The 17,593-nt window shown below is 37.5% G+C and overlaps 1 protein-coding gene across 13 annotated transcripts in view; it reads left to right on the top strand.

Annotated features, from left to right (window-relative positions):
- The window catches only part of NFIA (nuclear factor I A), a gene marked incomplete at its 3' end in the record, with an annotated part of 555,825 nt that overhangs the window by 505,096 nt on the left and 33,136 nt on the right, over nucleotides 1–17,593 (top strand). For all 13 annotated transcript variants that reach the window (XM_081056515.1, XM_081056507.1, XM_081056517.1 and 10 more), the window contains one exon: nucleotides 708–873. In XM_081056515.1, the coding sequence (XP_080912641.1) occupies nucleotides 708–873 (166 nt within the window). The remainder of the gene's footprint in view (nucleotides 1–707; nucleotides 874–17,593) is intronic.

Genomic DNA, 17,593 nt, shown 5'->3' with positions numbered 1-17,593 from the left:
TATATAATTTAAATCAAAATTAGAAGTGATATTTTTTCTTAGCAGAATTTTGACAGCTGAATTCTAAAGTTTCTGTGTCTGGTGTTATACAATATGTGTAAGAAATTTTTTATGTTCACTTAACATATTTATTAAATGTTATATAATAGCAACTTTGAGGAGTGAAAATAAAATATGTTTTATCTCAAATGCATATTTAGGAAACTTCATTATATCTATATAAATAGGCATGATGGAATAATTGTGCAGTCTATAAAGCACATATATTAGGTTGGTGCAAAAGTAACTGCTGTTTAAAAGGTTAAAAATAATTGCAAAAACCTGAATTACTTTTGCACCAACCTAATATTAAATAAATACGTAGTAACCATGAGATTGATGAAGGTAGCAGTTAATACAGAGTTGAAACATTTCGAGCAAAAGCTAGAAATGTTTTTTGCACAACCAGATGCCAAGGAGGTCAATGTAATTCAAAAGAAGCTTAGGATGCCTTGCGCATGTGTGCCTAAGATTGTATTTTGTGGAATGCTTTAAAAACAACCCAGCGATTCTTCATCCATATGCTCTAATGGAAGAATTCTAACAGCTAGAATACTTAGTGATTTGCATAAAAGGTACCTAAGGAATCTTTTGTGTTCAGAAGAAGCTAATGGTTCACGTCTGTTTCTTCTTTTTCGTGTGCATGTTGTTTTGTTCCCCTCTTGCAGCCCAATGGGAGTAGCCAAGGCAAAGTGCACAACCCATTCCTTCCCACCCCCATGTTGCCACCGCCACCGCCACCACCGATGGCCAGGCCTGTGCCTCTGCCGGTGCCAGACACAAAGCCTCCGACCACTTCAACAGAAGGAGGTGCAGCCTCCCCCACCTCACCAAGTAAGTATGGCTGAGACCAGGCGCCGGTCACTGATGCAGCTCTAGGCACTTGAACCCACACCCAAGCTTGGTCCCTCACGGCACAGGCTTTAGTGATAGGCACGGATCCCGTGATGGTGGCAGCATGAGTTTGCAGAGCCACGACCAGATCCAACTGAGCCCCTCCCTAAGGCACTACTAACTACACCAGATGTGGAAATGACTGAGTGTTTGGGTATATAAAATGCTGTAACTATATGGCCAGGACTGAAATCTAGTTATAAACTATTACGTTTTGCATATTATTTGAGTGGCTTTGAATGCTGCCCTTATGATCATCAAATAGCATCTATTTGTATGAATTTTTACTAGCAAAAAGTTCTTCATGCTTCTGTAGAGCCCCGCCTTCCAATAACTTATAGTCCAAGAGAAATGCGCTTGATGAGTATAAAGGTTATACACCTGCTACATCAATTAGAAAAAAAAAAAGTTTAGCTCAATATAACAATTCAAAGATGTGTGCATTGAACATTCACCAAGAGTCGGGCAGAGGTGATCTGAAGAGTTAGTAGCCATGGCAGTTGTATGGCTAGGCTTGGCAGGGGGAGTAGATAAAAGGTAGAATTGGATGGAAAGAGAAGAGAATGCTTGGCTCTTCTCTGAATGGTCTGGGAATATGTGATCAGACAATATCGGACTTCAGAACCTTTTTTGGATGATGGGACTCATTATTTGATGAATTAGAGGGAGAACAGATTTCCTGATATTTACTGATATTTTAGAGATGACAGGGGGATAGAAACAGCTCGAACACACAAAATTGGTTTTTGTTAGTACCTGGAACAATGACAAAAAGCATGATGGCTCGAGGCAGAGTCCCAGGTGAAGGGTGGACTAGCTAACCACACACCAAAGGATGTGGTGATAAGCACCTTCCTAAAGCTTTACAGAGGGATCAGAGTGTAGGAAAGGATAAGAACTGTGAAAGTGATCCTAAGGAGAGAAGGTCTTTAAGGAGGTCTTCAAAGGAAGTGAGACTGCATGCAAGGAATCTACTGAGGGAAAGATTAGAGTAGACCAGGAAAGAAATGTAAGATCAAGAACTTGAGCAGCAATTGTAGAAGTTGAATGGAGGGAAGCTCGAGAAGTGGTGTTTTGTAGACATAAGCTTTGGGAATAGAGAGCCAGTTAGATGAGTACAGTGGAGGATGATTTCAGGCCTCTCAGGTTTATTACTTTTGGTGTTGGGGACATAACGGTATTGAGTGCAGGAAGGAAAGGGCCAAAGAGGAAAAATGAGCCTCTGTTGACACTGTGTTCATTGGATTTAATTCTGGGGACACTGAATCCAAAATATCTAGAGTCCTTTATGGACATGTGTCTTAGGGTGAGCTTTGGGTTCTCTGGTATTTATTCATTTTGATAGTACATGCAGAAGTGAGTGGCGTCGTGCATGGAATCTGATTTTATAGCAAAAAGACTGAGGGTCCAGGAACAATTTTGGGGAGACTTAACTTTTCTTGGGAAGAGGTGGTTCAATACTTTTCAACAAAGGAGAAAACTTGAGTGTCCAATGACATAGGAAGCAAGGCTTGGTCTACAGATCTTGGAAGGTCAGCTTAGAAAAGAAGCTTCTGTGAAGCAGAAGCTAATAGGTGTGTCCTGCTTAATTGTGTATTCATGTAACTTCTTCAAACAAGTCAGAGAAATAACCATCCCCACACTCTATTAAAAATCTAGTCACTGGGGATATTGGCTTACAGACTGGCAGCCACATGCTTATTGCCCCCTGTACATGCCTCTCTCTACTACTTTTCTGTTCATCTTCTCCCTATCTGTACAAGACAATGACACAGTTCTTTGAAATCCTTGTAGTAATATTCTACCTATTCTATGTAAGCATATCCTCACCTCCACTACCAATTCAGTATTTTATGCATTCATCGTGTGTTTTCTAGTAATGGGGATGGGGCTTTTCTGAGTCACTATGCAAGAGTTGGAAATACCATGTGCAGTTATTGAAGTCCAAAGGATAGGGGCTCAAATCCTCACCTTTCAAATCATTAGTTTCTCCTTGAATCACAGTTTTCTCATCTGTAAAATGTGGGTAATAATACCTACCTGGCAGGGTTGTGTGAAATCAGCCATGATAAGCACCACCACCAAATAAATTGGAGCACTTTACTATCTGCCAAAACTTTTACCTAGTGGAAGGCTCCATGCTAGGGAATGATGAGATATGTTTTTTAAGACGTGTAGAAGCTACTCAGCACCTTAATCAGGTTGATGCCTTTGAGTCCATACTTCCAGACTCCACTCCATGGATTGAATCAAATGCCTTGTATAAGAAGATACCTATCATCCTCTTGTGCCCAGCCGCAAACATTCTTTCAACATTATGGGAAGAAGTATGGAGGGGGTCTTGGCAGATCCAACTCATATGGTTGCATATTTATTAGAACAGTGTCTAAAGATTTTCAGGAAACGCAGAATATCGAGAGAGAGAGGCCCAAAGTTTGATATAGGTAATTTGATACTTTTTAAATCTTAGGATACTAGGAACGTAGACAAAACAAAATATTCTGCTGATGGCATAGAAAGGTTTTTATCATCATGAGTTTTATCCCTTAGTTTCTGGGTGTTTCTAGGGTTTGCTGAATTCACAGTAATATGTTGTTTCACAGCAGCATATCGTCTTACCATCTTGTCCTTTATTAATAAGATAGTGATAGTCTGGGAATCTGTCATTTATAGCATAGGAGAGGCCTCTCAAATTAAAAATCTCCAAGCCCACTGGTCCACATTGCAAAGAGATTTAAAGACCCCCACAAAATATCCTCTTCCATGCCCTGATTTCTGAACCAATTGATAAAATACAAGAAAAAAATCAGACAGAAGATGAGACTATAACCTCTACTAGCAGAGAATTTAGTTTATAACTACAGGCAAATGTGCTTCCTAATACTGAAACCCCGAATTACACAGACAAATCTACCTAGTCGCTGGCAGTGCTGGGCCACCGCAGGAGTCTGCCCTCCCATGTAGAGCTGATGGCATGCAGGTCCAGATGGCTCTGTGTCTCTCTAAGAGAAAGAGGTGAGGAAGGGGTGGGACGAGTTACATCTAGTTTCTACTTCCAATCTCTAAAATAAGTGAGGGCGTGGAGAGGGGCCATGAGTGTGTCGAAGGGAACAAATAGCCGGGGTGACGTAGCCCCTACCTCCTCCCTTAACAGGCAACTTTGAGGATTACCTCTCTTCATTCATTTATTCAGCCTTCATATATTGAGCACTTGTCATGCTCCAAGGGCTGTGTTAAGTGCTTAGGATACAGAGCTGATTAATCCCAGGCTAAGGGAATTGGGGCTTTAGTGAGAGAGACAGCTGGGAAATGGGTAGTTTACATGACCAACGCGGGGACAAAGACCTGCGTGGCTGCCATAAGAGGACTTGGGAGGGAGTTTGGCCCAGGTATAGGGCTTGAGGGAAAGATTTCTTTTGGAAGGGGTGACTGCTAAGCCCTTTCGTAGGGGTAACATTCTGGTGTCTTCAGTCTGAGAGAGAAGGTAGGGCTTCTTCAGAAACCAGCTTGGAGGCTGGCGGTATGTCTAAAATTGCATTACCAATGGATAAAAATACAGTTTTATAAATTATGTGCTTTCTTAGAAATTAAAACTACAGGATGGTTGGATCCTGCTTATCTTTCTCAGTTTATGAGAGCTCAACTTGAGCAAGAAGAAACATCATGACAGGGTATTAAGTACAGATGTTCAACATCCCAACAGTATGTCCGAAATTGATTTTCACATAAAAAGAGTTTAAAAATAAAAATAGGAAATCATGCCCAGGGTCTGCTGTATTAGCAACTTTTCTGGGCCTTAACTCCCTTGTCTGTTAATGGGAATAACACTAAGTGCTCTGCCCTCTCTCCCGGGCAGATTGTCAGAATGAACTCGGGTGACAGACGTGCTGTGCTGTAGACAGTTAAAAGTCCAAGGCGTCATTTTAATATCCTCTCATAATGAAATACAAATGGATTGCAGCCTAAAGCAGAGTGTATTTTTAAACTAATCAGTTGCTTCTGGCACCAATACTCAACTTTGCAGCCGTGGCCAGAAAGACAGGGGTAGGGCAGATTTGGGGGGGGGAAATTGCCTATGAAAAAATACATTTTAATGGGGAAAAAATTCTTACCAATGCCCTAAAAAAAACAGAGGAGTAAAGGTGGAGATAACAGTCCTGCTCTCTCTCAAGGAGAGCTTTTATGTTGCTGATTTGTTTGGAGAAAGGTTGGTATACTACGCCAGGTCTCTTCAGGGTACCATGACCAATAGAAGGAATAACCTGCAAGAGTCATTCACAACGGACGTGGTCTATTCCCACTGATAAACTACCTTTGTGGGTTTAGGTACCCAGTAAGAGAATGTCACTTCTTTCATTCATTCAATAAATAGTTATTGGCCAACAACTATGTGCCAAGCAGTGTTCGAGGCGCTAAGATTCAGCAGGAAGTGAAAGAGTTAAAAATTCCTGATCTTATGAAGCTTTTATTTTAGAGAGGAAAGAAAGACAATGAACAAAATGTAAGTATACTAGATAGGAATGATGTAAGATGGTGGTATGTGAATCCTACACAGGAAAGTGAAGCAGAGGGGTAGAGAATAGTGGGGATAGGGTACAACTACAATTAGGGTGGTTGGAAAAAAGCCTGTCTAAGAAGGGGAAATGTGAACAAAGACCTGAACAGAAGTGAGAGGGTGAGCCATGAGACTGTAGGGGAAAGAGCTTTCCAAGCAGAAGGAACAGCCGGTAAAGCCTGGCATGTTTTGAGGAAGAGGCCAGAGGTCTATGTGGCGAGAAGAGAATGAAAGTAAGAGGAGGTGAGGTCAGAGAGGTAAAGTGGATGAGTTTGGAAGCTTGGAGGGCAAATAATGTAGATTCTTACAGGCCATTGGAAGGACTTTGGCATTTGTTCTTAGTGAGATAGGGAGCAGAGGGGTGATACTACCTAGGTTTTTGTTTTGTTTTTTTTCTACCTAGGTTTTAACAGACACACTTTGAATGCTTTGTTGAAAATAAATTGCAGGGGCCAAGAACTGAAACAGGGAGACCAGTTAAGAGGCCGTTGCTGTTGTTGTTTTTAATCAGTAAATATAAATAGTGTCTTCTACATGCCAGCCACTATTCCAGGCACAAGGAATGCACAAGTGAACAAAATAGACAGTCTTTCCTGTGGAGCTTACATTCTTGAGGGAGGGGACAAACAATGATTGTAAGTAAATGAGTAAGTTAGGGGCCAGTAAGTACAATGGAGAAAACTAAACCAGGAGGAGGTGTCATACTATTGCAATAATGCAGGCAAGGTTTGCTCATGACCTGCACCCACGTGAGTAGGGGGGTGAGAAATATTTGAATGGTAAAGCTGATAGGATTTACTGACACACTAGATGTGGGCTGAGAAACAAAAACAAAACACCTAGAGAAATCAGCAAGAACTACTAGATTTTTGATCTGAGCACCTGGAAGGATGGAGGTGCCATGAACAGAAATGGGAAAACTGCAGGAAGCGCAGTTCTGGGTGAGCGATGGGGATCAGAAGTTTGGTTTGTCCACGTTTGAGGTGCCTATTAGGTTTCTTACTGGGGAGACTAATTATAGTTGCAGCTCTTTGCACTTTACTGTTGCAGCTCTTTACACTTTACTGACTTTATCCACATGCATTATCTCATTAATTGGGAAGGGACTCCTTTTCAAACATGTAAGAGTCCTCAGGACAACATCTCAAGAAAAGGAGAATTCTCTTATTATTTCTTCGTCTATTTGGGGTAGGAGCATTCAAAATGCGCTGTTCTTTTTCTTAATTGTATTGTAAGACCCAATTTTTACATAATACTTTGGCACCAAGATCACACTGTAAAAATGGACTTTTCCAAAAAAGAAATTAAAGATTGGCATCATAGCCTAGAATTATAATGGAAAGAAAAAACACTTTTGAATTATGATGGAAGATAAAGCATGCATATTTTCCTGTTTTAAATTGATTAGGAACACAAAAACTCAGTTTAAAAATGCATAAAAATTCATAAACATCTTTGTCCATGCCTTCTTAGCCATGAACTTTTGAATTTTGAAACTAGAATTTGATTAAAATAGAAGCATGTAATAACAAGTTTCCTTTTTTGTTTATTTTTATATCACTGATGAATGTTGTATATATTCATTATGTGAATGAATATGAACCTGTTAATCATGAATATAACAATAATCTATGACTGGGATGGAAATTTTCTAGTATAATAATTAACATATGTTCCATACTTTTTGTTAGCAAAACTCTTTACATACATACATTCTCTCGTTTCGGTTTCCTAAGACTCCTGTGAGGTCAGGATTTTATAGACAAGGAAACAGATTAGAAAGTGGAGGTTACTTTCCCAAGACTGCACTTCCTGGTAGCTTAGTCGGGACTCTAACATAGACCTTCCTATGCTCTTTCTACTACCTCATTCTGTAACTAAACCAATTACAAACCAATGTGACACAACTTCTGGTTACCTGGGAGCCCCAGCTGCCTGCTCATGTCTGAAATTCGTAACAACAGCAAATCACTGAGCTTTTACTATATGTTAGGCACTTTATAAAAGATGTTTTTGTATGTAGTTTGTTTTAATCCTCGCAATAATCCCATGAAATACTTTAAAAAGTAAATACCCTAATTGAGAAAAGACCAGGCAGAGAGAGGTCATTTTTCTCAAGATCACTCAGGCAGGTGTAGCGTCATGATTCACACTCAGCCACCTTGAATCTGTATTTCATACTTTTGGCCATAGCATCCCATGAGTATCTTAGCTTTAGCCCAAAGCCTCCATATGTTAGCAGTGAAAACTCTATGGAAAAAAATAGAGGAAGATGTTGGTGGCCACGTATACTCTAGTATGAATTTGATTCTGTAGCTGAGAGTAACTCTTATTATCAGGGACAGGGAAAGAGCAGGAGATTTGTGGGGAGGTAAAACAGTCACAGCAAAAAGGCGATAAATAGGAGATGTTGATAAAGGCAGATTTCCTGTATCCTCCAGGGCTCTCCAGAGCTTGGGTTATTGGACTATAAGTTGGTTCAGCCTCTTCAGAGGACAATTTAGTTTTTCATATACATATATATATATATATATATATGGCCATGCATGTAGTTGGACATGTAACCAAAGATGTACCTCAAGTATTCATTGCAACATTGATTATAGTAAAAGGTTGGTAATACCTAAATATCCACCACTATGATACACATTAGGAACCTTTTAAAAATAAAGAAACAGGTCTATATGAATTCATGGAATAATCTTTGTGTTATATTAAGTCAGCAAAAGAAGAGTGCTAAGAAATGTGTATAGAATACTACCATAGAATGGGAGATATATATACACACCTCATTGTGTGTTGAAAGACAAAAACTGGTTTGTTGGGAGATACCTCTGGTACCTTATCCACTGAGAGTGAAAGATATTACTGAGTTTTAAATCCCCTTAGTATACCAAATATGATGATGTCTTTATTTTTTTAAATATTTGTCTAATGATCTTCTTCATACCTCAATCACTATAGTGACCAAAGCTCACATATGGTGGGGAAAGGTCCATAAAAATTCCATAAAATCATTGGCAATTTTTGTACATCTAACTTGTAATTATACTAACCTGCACTTTGGGTGTGATAGCAAAAATGTGTGCTGTTTCTAGTGAAGTATAATAAATATTCGTTTTCCCTCAAAGATAACCTGGAATTTAGTAAAGGTTAGCATGGTCATTCTCAGTAGCTATTATTTGGTCACAAGTTCTGCTTTAGAAGCTCATTGAATACATTACAAATGTCCACATACTATCTTAAATCATAATATTTTTTTCAAGACCACTGACTTAGAGGAGGAAAATCATAATTTTTTTATAAACACTTTTTGCGGAGTATTTCTACTTTCTATACAATCCAAATTTTTAATGTTTAAATTTACACAAGAAAAAGAATTATTTATTAAAAATCAGGCACTTTGATAGATATTTTCATATGCATTCCTTTCGTTGCATTTGATTGTTATTATAAATCTGCAAAATTGGAATTCTTTGCCCTCTTTTAAAAAAAGAGGAAACTGAGACTAAACCAGGATTCAAACCCAGGTCTGTTGGATTCCAAAGCCTAGTGCTTTCTATGCTACCAGGACACATACTATGTTTCAAGATATAATATCACATACTTTTCCTCTGAAAATCCTAAGACACTCTAAAAAGAATATATATATGTTCAAAGACTAACAACTCCTGGTATCATTGAATTAGATGAAAAATAGAAGAACAAGAGCAGGATGAAAAAGAGTGAGAGATGAACATTGTAAAAGAGTGACAAAAGAACAGACAATGAATGATTACATTTATTAGGATATCATAACCCATTCAAGTCTTGTTTTTGTCTCAGTTTTATACATTTTTGGATGACAGATGAGTATTAAGATTTTCTTTATAGAAGTATCTTATGGCAGTGTAGAAAACTTAAAAAATACAGAAAAGTATAAAAAAGAAAGCTATATTTTCTTATGATCAAGTACCAACAGCTTTTTGGTCTGATTTTCCCCCATTTTTTTAGTGCATATTTACGTGTGTATTTGTGTATGTATATACACACACGTGTATAAGATGATGGTGACCTATTTTGTATACTATTTTCTTTTTTAAATTTTTTAACATGTATTTTTCAATTACTGTTGACAACTGTATACTATTTTCTTAATTAGTATTTTTATACCTTTTCTTATTTCAGAAAAAAGTTAGGAAATGTGATTTTAAATACTTTTTACTTCTTTGCCTACTATGGGACATTAACTATTGTCCCAACATATGGAATATGTTCCAACATATCATTGACTATATACTCCTGTCCGCAACTTCAATAAGTTTATTAGGAGAGATTTCTAGAATTGGAATTACTAGTACAAACAGTATAAATATTCCTTTTGATACACATTACCAAATTTCTTTTTAGAAAGCAATTTACACCATTACAAATTACTTATGAGTCTGATCATAACATTAACCTTTGATAGGTTTGAGTATTATTTTTTGTTGGAAGATAGATATCTCGGGGTGTAATAACCTTGATCAGATTTTGGTATCAGTAGTCCCTGATTGGATGATTTTAGCATTTGTCTTCAGTTGTTTTAATATAAAGTACAGGGGAATTCTGGGGATTTCCCATCTTCTTGGCTAAGCTTCTCCTTAGGGATTACTCTCTGGATTGCTCCTATGGAGAGCCCATTAGACTCACAGAGAGGTGAAGCGTTAGTTAAAGGGCTAGAAGTATTGGAGTAAATAATATTTATTATGCTGGACTCTTTATATAGAGAGGCTCGAAGAGGTTAACTGGCTTGCCAAGATCACATTTCTAGTAAGAGATTCAATCCAGAATATTCTGGTTCTAAAATGTATTGTGTACATTGCACCACTGCAAAAATAAAAGTATTATTTGGGGTTTTCAGGTTCCGTTTATGTTTATTATAATTAAGACTAAAAAGTACTGGAAAATATTTAAAAATCACCCATAAAAGTCACTCTTCAGAGATAATCATTTTCTGTGCATATTTCCCGTCATCTTTTGTGCATATTTTAAACATAATTAATCAGGATAGATGTGTGTGCACATATGTATGTATATACGTGTATAGAGTTTTGTAATCTGATTTCATTTATTTCATTTTATAAACGTGATGATGTCATTATTATTTTTTAATGTTTTTAAAGGCTACAAAATATTCCAACATATGGATAAAGCATTAACTTATAACTTGGTTCTAATCTATTGTTCTTGTAAGTAATGCAGTAATGAACATCTTGAAGCATAAATTTCATCTGTACTTCTGTGGATTTGTTGAGGACAAATTCCCAGAAGTAGGTTTCCAGAGTTACACTGCCTTTTGAGAGGCTGCAGAAGCCTTTCAGGAGGGAATGATCCAATATGTTGATCTTAATTTCTTTTGTGAGGAAACCATAGCTGAATCCAGGGTTTTTTTTGTGTGTAGCTATTTAATGTAACTTTCACCTGTGCCCACCTATATACGTTGTTGCTTCTGATCAATAAAATAGTCTATCAGTTGAACCACACACAGCATACACAGACAAATAAATGACAGTTATAGGGTTTGGATTAGCCATCAGAAATAAATTTAAATGAGCTGAAGTAAGGCTGTGTCCTTATCTTTTAAAAATATTATGAAAAAGAACCAGTTTACAGGTTGCCCTGATCTTTTGTCTCTGTGTGCATACATGACTTGTCTTATACCTTCCTTTCTGCACATTTTACCCCAAATCATGATGTTGCTTGAACCCTTACCTCCATATGAGGATCCTTAATATAAGTACAAATACCAGCAGAGCAAGGCCATCTGACTAAATTGATTATTTTCATGAATTTTTATGAATTATTGGCACATTAGACATGTCATGCAAATTGTTGCCATACATGTTAAGTAATGCTAATATATTAAAGTTAGAATTCATTAGCTTTGCAGGAAGAAAGCTTGTGGGTATGTTGTTCTGTAATAATTTACTAGTGATAAGTAGGCTTTTATTTCATGCCCTGAGGGCTGTGTCTTTTTTTGTTGCTAACTTGTTTGTAGAGACAAAAGATTTGCAGAGATAATAGAATGAAGTAACTGACTGCGCAGATGTGATCAAAATAATGGAAATGCAGAGTGGTTATCTCCTAGATTTTAAACATCTGGGTGAACATTGTAATATCCATTCGATCATGTGGGAATTTCTAACTCTCTGAATACTGGATCATGTGTAAGCAAAGACTATCCATGTTTCCTTGGCTATATAATGATATTAATAATGCCAACTCAGGCCCTGTGAACTTGTCGATACCGATAGATTTCTTTGAAGGAAAAACACTCCAGTATCCTCGATCATTTCTTTTGTGACCTTGCAAGAAATAGTGCTGTTCAAATTCCTAAATGAGTTCACCTATAGTGGGTTTCATTTAGAAATTAACCAATCTATTTTTTAATAGTTTCTGCTTTATTTTTAGAAATGAAAGATTTCTCACAAAGCTTTTTAAAAAAATCAAAAACGTGATAGTACAGTTAAGAAAAGATTCTAGAAACTATTTCCATTAGGTATTTAGTCATCTCACTGTTTCAGATTGCAACTGAATGCTTCCTCATGCATTTTTCCTTTACTGTCAAGTGTCGCTGGTAAACACTTAATAAAATTGCGATTTGAATACACAGGGATCTGTTCAAGTCTGCATTCCTAAACTTGTTTTGATTACTTATGTCCAATAACTAGCACATTCCTGGACAGGTAGTGGAATCACAGTAAGTCTATTTGAATGAAATTAAATTTTTGACTACTTCTTTTCAGAGGGAAATTCCCCACATGCGAATATGTGTGAATTTCTGAAAACAAGGGAACCTGTGAAGTGCATATTGATATCTGAGATATGAAGGAAAGGTTTTAGAGTGTTCAGGATGTCTAGTTGCCTTTAGAGTGTTTAGAATGAAAATTTGGCGCGTTTGTTTGTTTCATGTTATTTCTTCCTCTTAAAAGAAAAGGAAATTCAATAGACTTTTTCCCCTCCATTTTCAAACATTCAGGTCTCTGATCCTTAAATTGTTATCTTCCCTTACTGTGTGGCAAAATGTAGTCTGCAATGTCTCATCTTTTCTCCCTTCCCTCTGCAATTGATGCCTCCAATTCCTACCTCTCTGTTCCTTTGCTTGTGACCCCTAATCTATCTGAACTTGTCAACCAACACATCTTTTACAGCCTGTCTCAAAAACCATCTCCATCTCCTCTGTAAAGCTTTTTCTGTCCTCATCTCTTCCCCATTAGACTAACATTTTGAGGAAAACAGTGTGTCTTACTCATCTTTGTATCTTCCACAATGCTCACTAGAGACCCTGGCCCAGACTGTGTGTGTGTGTGTGTGTGTGTGTGTGTGTGTGTGTGTGTGTGAGAGAGAGAGAGAGACAGACAGACAGACAGACAGACAGACAGACAGAGAGGCAGAGACAGTGAGAGACAGTGAGAGACAGAGAGAGAGAGAGAGAGAGAGAGAGAGAGAGATGAATTAATGTGAATGTATTAAAATATTTCTCTTTGATTTCCTCCAGAGGTTAGACTTGGTGGAGTTTAAGGGGATGGTGAAAAGGATATTCATTCCTTTCATATAGTTGGAGTCTCTGATAAAACAGAACATAAATCTTCTCTTCAAACTTCATGTCAGTCTGTAGACCAGACTGCCAGGGTTTAGGGGACTTCATTGCTTCTGTGTCTGGAAGTAAATTCAGAACCCCAAAGTTCACCAGGCCTTCTCAATTTTCATCTCTGCTGAGATGCCTCACTGAGCCATTTCCCTGCTAGTCGCTGCGGAGGAGCTGCCATCACTCAGCTCCTCTCAGGCAGTTTAGCACCCCTCCCAGGTGAACTGGCCACTCAGCCTCCAGTAGGCGCGTCCTGTGGGTACTGGAAGATGCTTCGTCCACGGGGCAGCTCTCCTTTCACACTCACGCTCTACACAGAAACCTCTATAAATTTTTGCCCTTTTCTGCCTTCAAGTGAATACATATGTTTCAGTGGTTGTTTAATTTGAACTAGACCTTGAATCTGTCTGCCTACTATCAAAAAAGTGATGCAGACTCACGTTTTCTACTTTGTCAGATTTGAGTGATTTTATTGATATGGTTTTTATCTTAAAGAAACATCGACTGACATTGGTACAGATATTTTAACCTCTTAATAACTTTTTCTTCAGTCATGTTTTCCCCAAAACAGGAAAATTCAAAGCATCTTTATTCAAAACAGTTTGACTACTTTCTTAACACTATAATCAGTTATGATTGTTGGGTGAAGGCTAGGTATTACGGACTCACAACTGATTCATGTGGAAATATCACGATTCTTTTATCCAGACACATCCCTAGTTCCTTCTTAGCCAAAAAAGGAAAAACAAAACATAACCCAACACCCTGGGAACAACAAAAGCTGCAATTCTGTTTGGCTTGCAGGCAGTCAGTTACATCCACTTCTGAGGACACAGAGGCTAAGCGTTCCCTGGGAACACCTTTATGGTTGTTAAGAGCAGTGTTAATACCATGATTCCCTGAAAATAAGACTACCCCAAAAATAAGCCCCAGTTAAGATCTCAGCCAGATGGATGCATTTAGTATGTTATGACGATGTTCCAGAAGATGACATGACTGTATTTGAATAAATGTACATCGTTATACATGAAAAAATAAGACATTCCCTGAAAATACACCCTAATGTGTCTTTTGGAGCAAAAATTAATATAAGACCCGGTCTTATTTTTGGGGAAATGCGGTTTAAGACCTCGTCTTATTTTCGGGGAAACACTGTAGGTGATTTCTTCCACTCTCCATGCCCACCCTACAATCCCACTAGAGACAGATTAGATTCTAGCACCCTTAGAGGCCCTGTAAAACTACTGCTTAGAAAAAAAGAACTGTTCTTGAACCATTCCCCCAACTGATCATGCTGACCAGAACTTACACTGCCTAAGTGAAGGATTATTGAATTGGTAATGCATATGATAAGTGGGTAACACTTAACACAGGAAAGAATGGGGTTTTCTGCACATGGACCAAATTCTGGTTTGGGACTTTGAAACTTACCATTGTGGTTAAAGCCAAACTAAGACTCTTGGATTATGTAAAGAAATACATTAGAAAGAGGGAAAATATGACCCAATTAGTGCAAATAAAAGCTGGTGGAAGCTTCTCATTGGAGTGTTCTTCTATAATGTAAGAAAAATGGTCCATGGCGATATTGGTCATGTAGGTAAAATGGCTGCTGAAAAAAAAGCAACACTTTGTTTCAGAAGCAGCCAAATAGTCAATAATTTGATTTTTAAAAGTCACACTTGCCACAAGGATTTCTGTGATGAGATTATATACGCAAATTGATTTCCCTGTTGACTTTATCAGGAAATCATCAAATGCCCCTGAATCTTCCCTCCAGAATCCTGAAAAATCCCTACAATAATCTTCCCAGAAAATTATTTTCTGGAATTCATGATTTCCTGAAGCCCTTCCTGCAGCATGTGATTATTGCCGTTATAAATAAGGCAAGAATTATAATTAGGAAAGATGTGAATGTGCTATAATAGCATAGTAAACACAGTTGTATGCAATTAATTACCACATTGCCCCCTTTACTTGATTTTATATTCATGTTGCAAGCTCTTAACTATGCATGTATAATTGATTCACTATGGTATATGTGGTTGTTTTAATAAAAATGTGAAGTTTAATAAAAACTTCAATTGAAGTTTTTATTCAACAGTATAACTCTCTTATTCCACTGTTTCTTTGGGAAAATCAAATTCAACTTATGTCATATCATTTTTGGAACCACATCCTGTATAGATGAACGCGCTCTGTCTATTGTAGTTGCAATAATGGAAGATGACTCAAAATTTCTTTCTTCCTTCCCTTGTTTTTCCTGTGTCCTTGATTTTTTCCAGAAACTAGCTTTCTATAGAATAAACTTCCCTGGGCACCATTTGTTCCATTTGATGACTTGGGTACTCTGGGGTTCACAGATTTGTGTAGTTGTAATATCCTTTTTTTTTTTTTTAATGCAAACACACTACTGCCTCTCTCATCATTTAAAAACCAGAATAAATTTTGGAGCAGATTTAGTAGCCTCCGAGCACATTAAATGCCCTCTGGGATGTTTTGAAGCCAAGACTGAAAGGTTTGTCTTATGCTTAAAGAAGGGGAAATATCCAATTTTTAGCTTTATAGTAATTTTGAATAGCTAAAATTATTGTATGCTAAACCTTCTTTTAAATGCCAACATTTATGTCAGACAAAAATAGAGCATGGGTTGTAATACAAACCTTTCCAGATTTAGTAAACTTACTAGTGGTCAATGGAGAACTATCTTCACACAAAAAAATAAAAATACAAATACATGCATTCTAAGATCAATCAGCATGCTTATTTCTGATTAGTGCAAGTAAACTAGTGGAAGCTTCTCATAGGAATGTTCTTCCATGATGTTAAGAAAATGGCCCATGGTGATATTGCTTTTGTGGGTAAAATGGCCGCAGAAAAAAAGCAAACAGTGTGGTAAAATGTCATAGGAAATCCTGCTACTTGTCTGCAATGACCAGAGCAGGCTTGTACGCACAGCTCTACTAGGACCATCAAACCAGGACTCACATTTCAGCTTCTGCCATCAACCACTTAGTCTTAGTACCTTAGTATCTCTTGACGCCTTTTTGTTCCTTCTTAACTTGCCTACCTGTTCACATGTGAAAGCACATTTTTTCCCCTCTAACCACTAACAGGTAATAGGTTATTTCATCTACTAGCTTCCTGCTTATCTCTTTCACATGTGTCCTAGGAAAAAGTAAATTCACTACCAGGTATTTATAGACTATCATTTTCAATATAAAACTTTCTGTTGAGACTTATTAAAGTTGTTTCAAGCCTATCAAAGCAATAGACTGAATGAAGCAATTAGTAAAGAGTATTTTACTGAGATTTTGAAAAATTATATTTCCATTGTGACAGGTATAAACGATGTCAGAGGGATAGTAGATGGGGTGGGGGCATATCACTTTGTGAGGGGCGTAAATGTCTAACTATTACGTTGCTTTGCATACCTGAAACTAATAAAAATAAATAAAATTCCTCCATACCATTGAGTGAGAGGCACACACAGAATGGCTAAATGCAGAAGTATTTCTCAGATCTCTTCAAGTTAGTCTGACATAGGATGGGCCAGGGAGGAAATAAGTAGTTCATATTGCTGGACACTACAACACATCATACTTTTAGATGGTTTTATATGAAGCGGTTACTGGACAAATCTTTCTAAAACCAATACTACAACAACAAACATTTTTGAAAAATAGACGTCCGAGGATCTTCATGTTCATCCTCTGTTCTGTGCTGGTTTAACACAGCCATACCACGTGATAGTCACAGATCTGAGCAGGTGACGTTGCTCTTCCCTAAGGTGACCAACAGGCCTGGGGCCACACTGGTAGAAATTTGTCTATAGATGTGTTTCATAAGGGAAATAAGAAGTCTGAGCAGTTTTCAGGAAAACAGAAAAAGTAAGAGAAGCTGGTGATGTCAATAGGGAAAAACAAATCTGGGAAAGGAATTTTCTATCAGTCCCTCAATTACCTGTGTTGTTAAAGTGGCAAATCCTTTTCATCTTTTAGGTCACATGTGTCTAGAGTTAGTCCGAAAAACTTAGAGGCATTTTACAAGTGTTTTTAAGAAATTTGAAATTAAGCAAGAGCCTGTCTAAAAATTTTAGTACAAAGAGTGAATAAATCCTTGGAGTTTGTGGTAAAGAAGTGAATTGTAGGACACCAAAAAAACCAAAATGTACATTTGGATGTATGAGCCAATGAAACACCAAAGCCACCGGTATTTTTCACACTAAAGTAGAGTGAAGCTCCTAAATATAAATTTAAAGCTACAACAATAAAATTTCTGTGAGATGTAAAAATGATAGAAACCTGAAGTATGATATCTGAAATTCCAGTGTAATACCTTGGTTTTTAAGGGGTCTTGAAGTTTGTGCCTGAAAGCAAAGGTTCTAGGATGGGAAGGCTACAAATGTTAATGTTTTAAGCACATTTTGTGCATCATAAAGATTCTAGACACTCTCCCGGGCCTATAAAGACAGATTGTTCTCAATGGTTTTCCACTTC

This window comes from Rhinolophus hipposideros, assembly GCF_964194185.1.
Source record: "Rhinolophus hipposideros genome assembly, chromosome: 8".
Classification (NCBI taxonomy): Eukaryota; Metazoa; Chordata; class Mammalia; order Chiroptera; family Rhinolophidae; genus Rhinolophus; species Rhinolophus hipposideros.
This window is presented reverse-complemented; position numbering and strand designations above follow the sequence as displayed.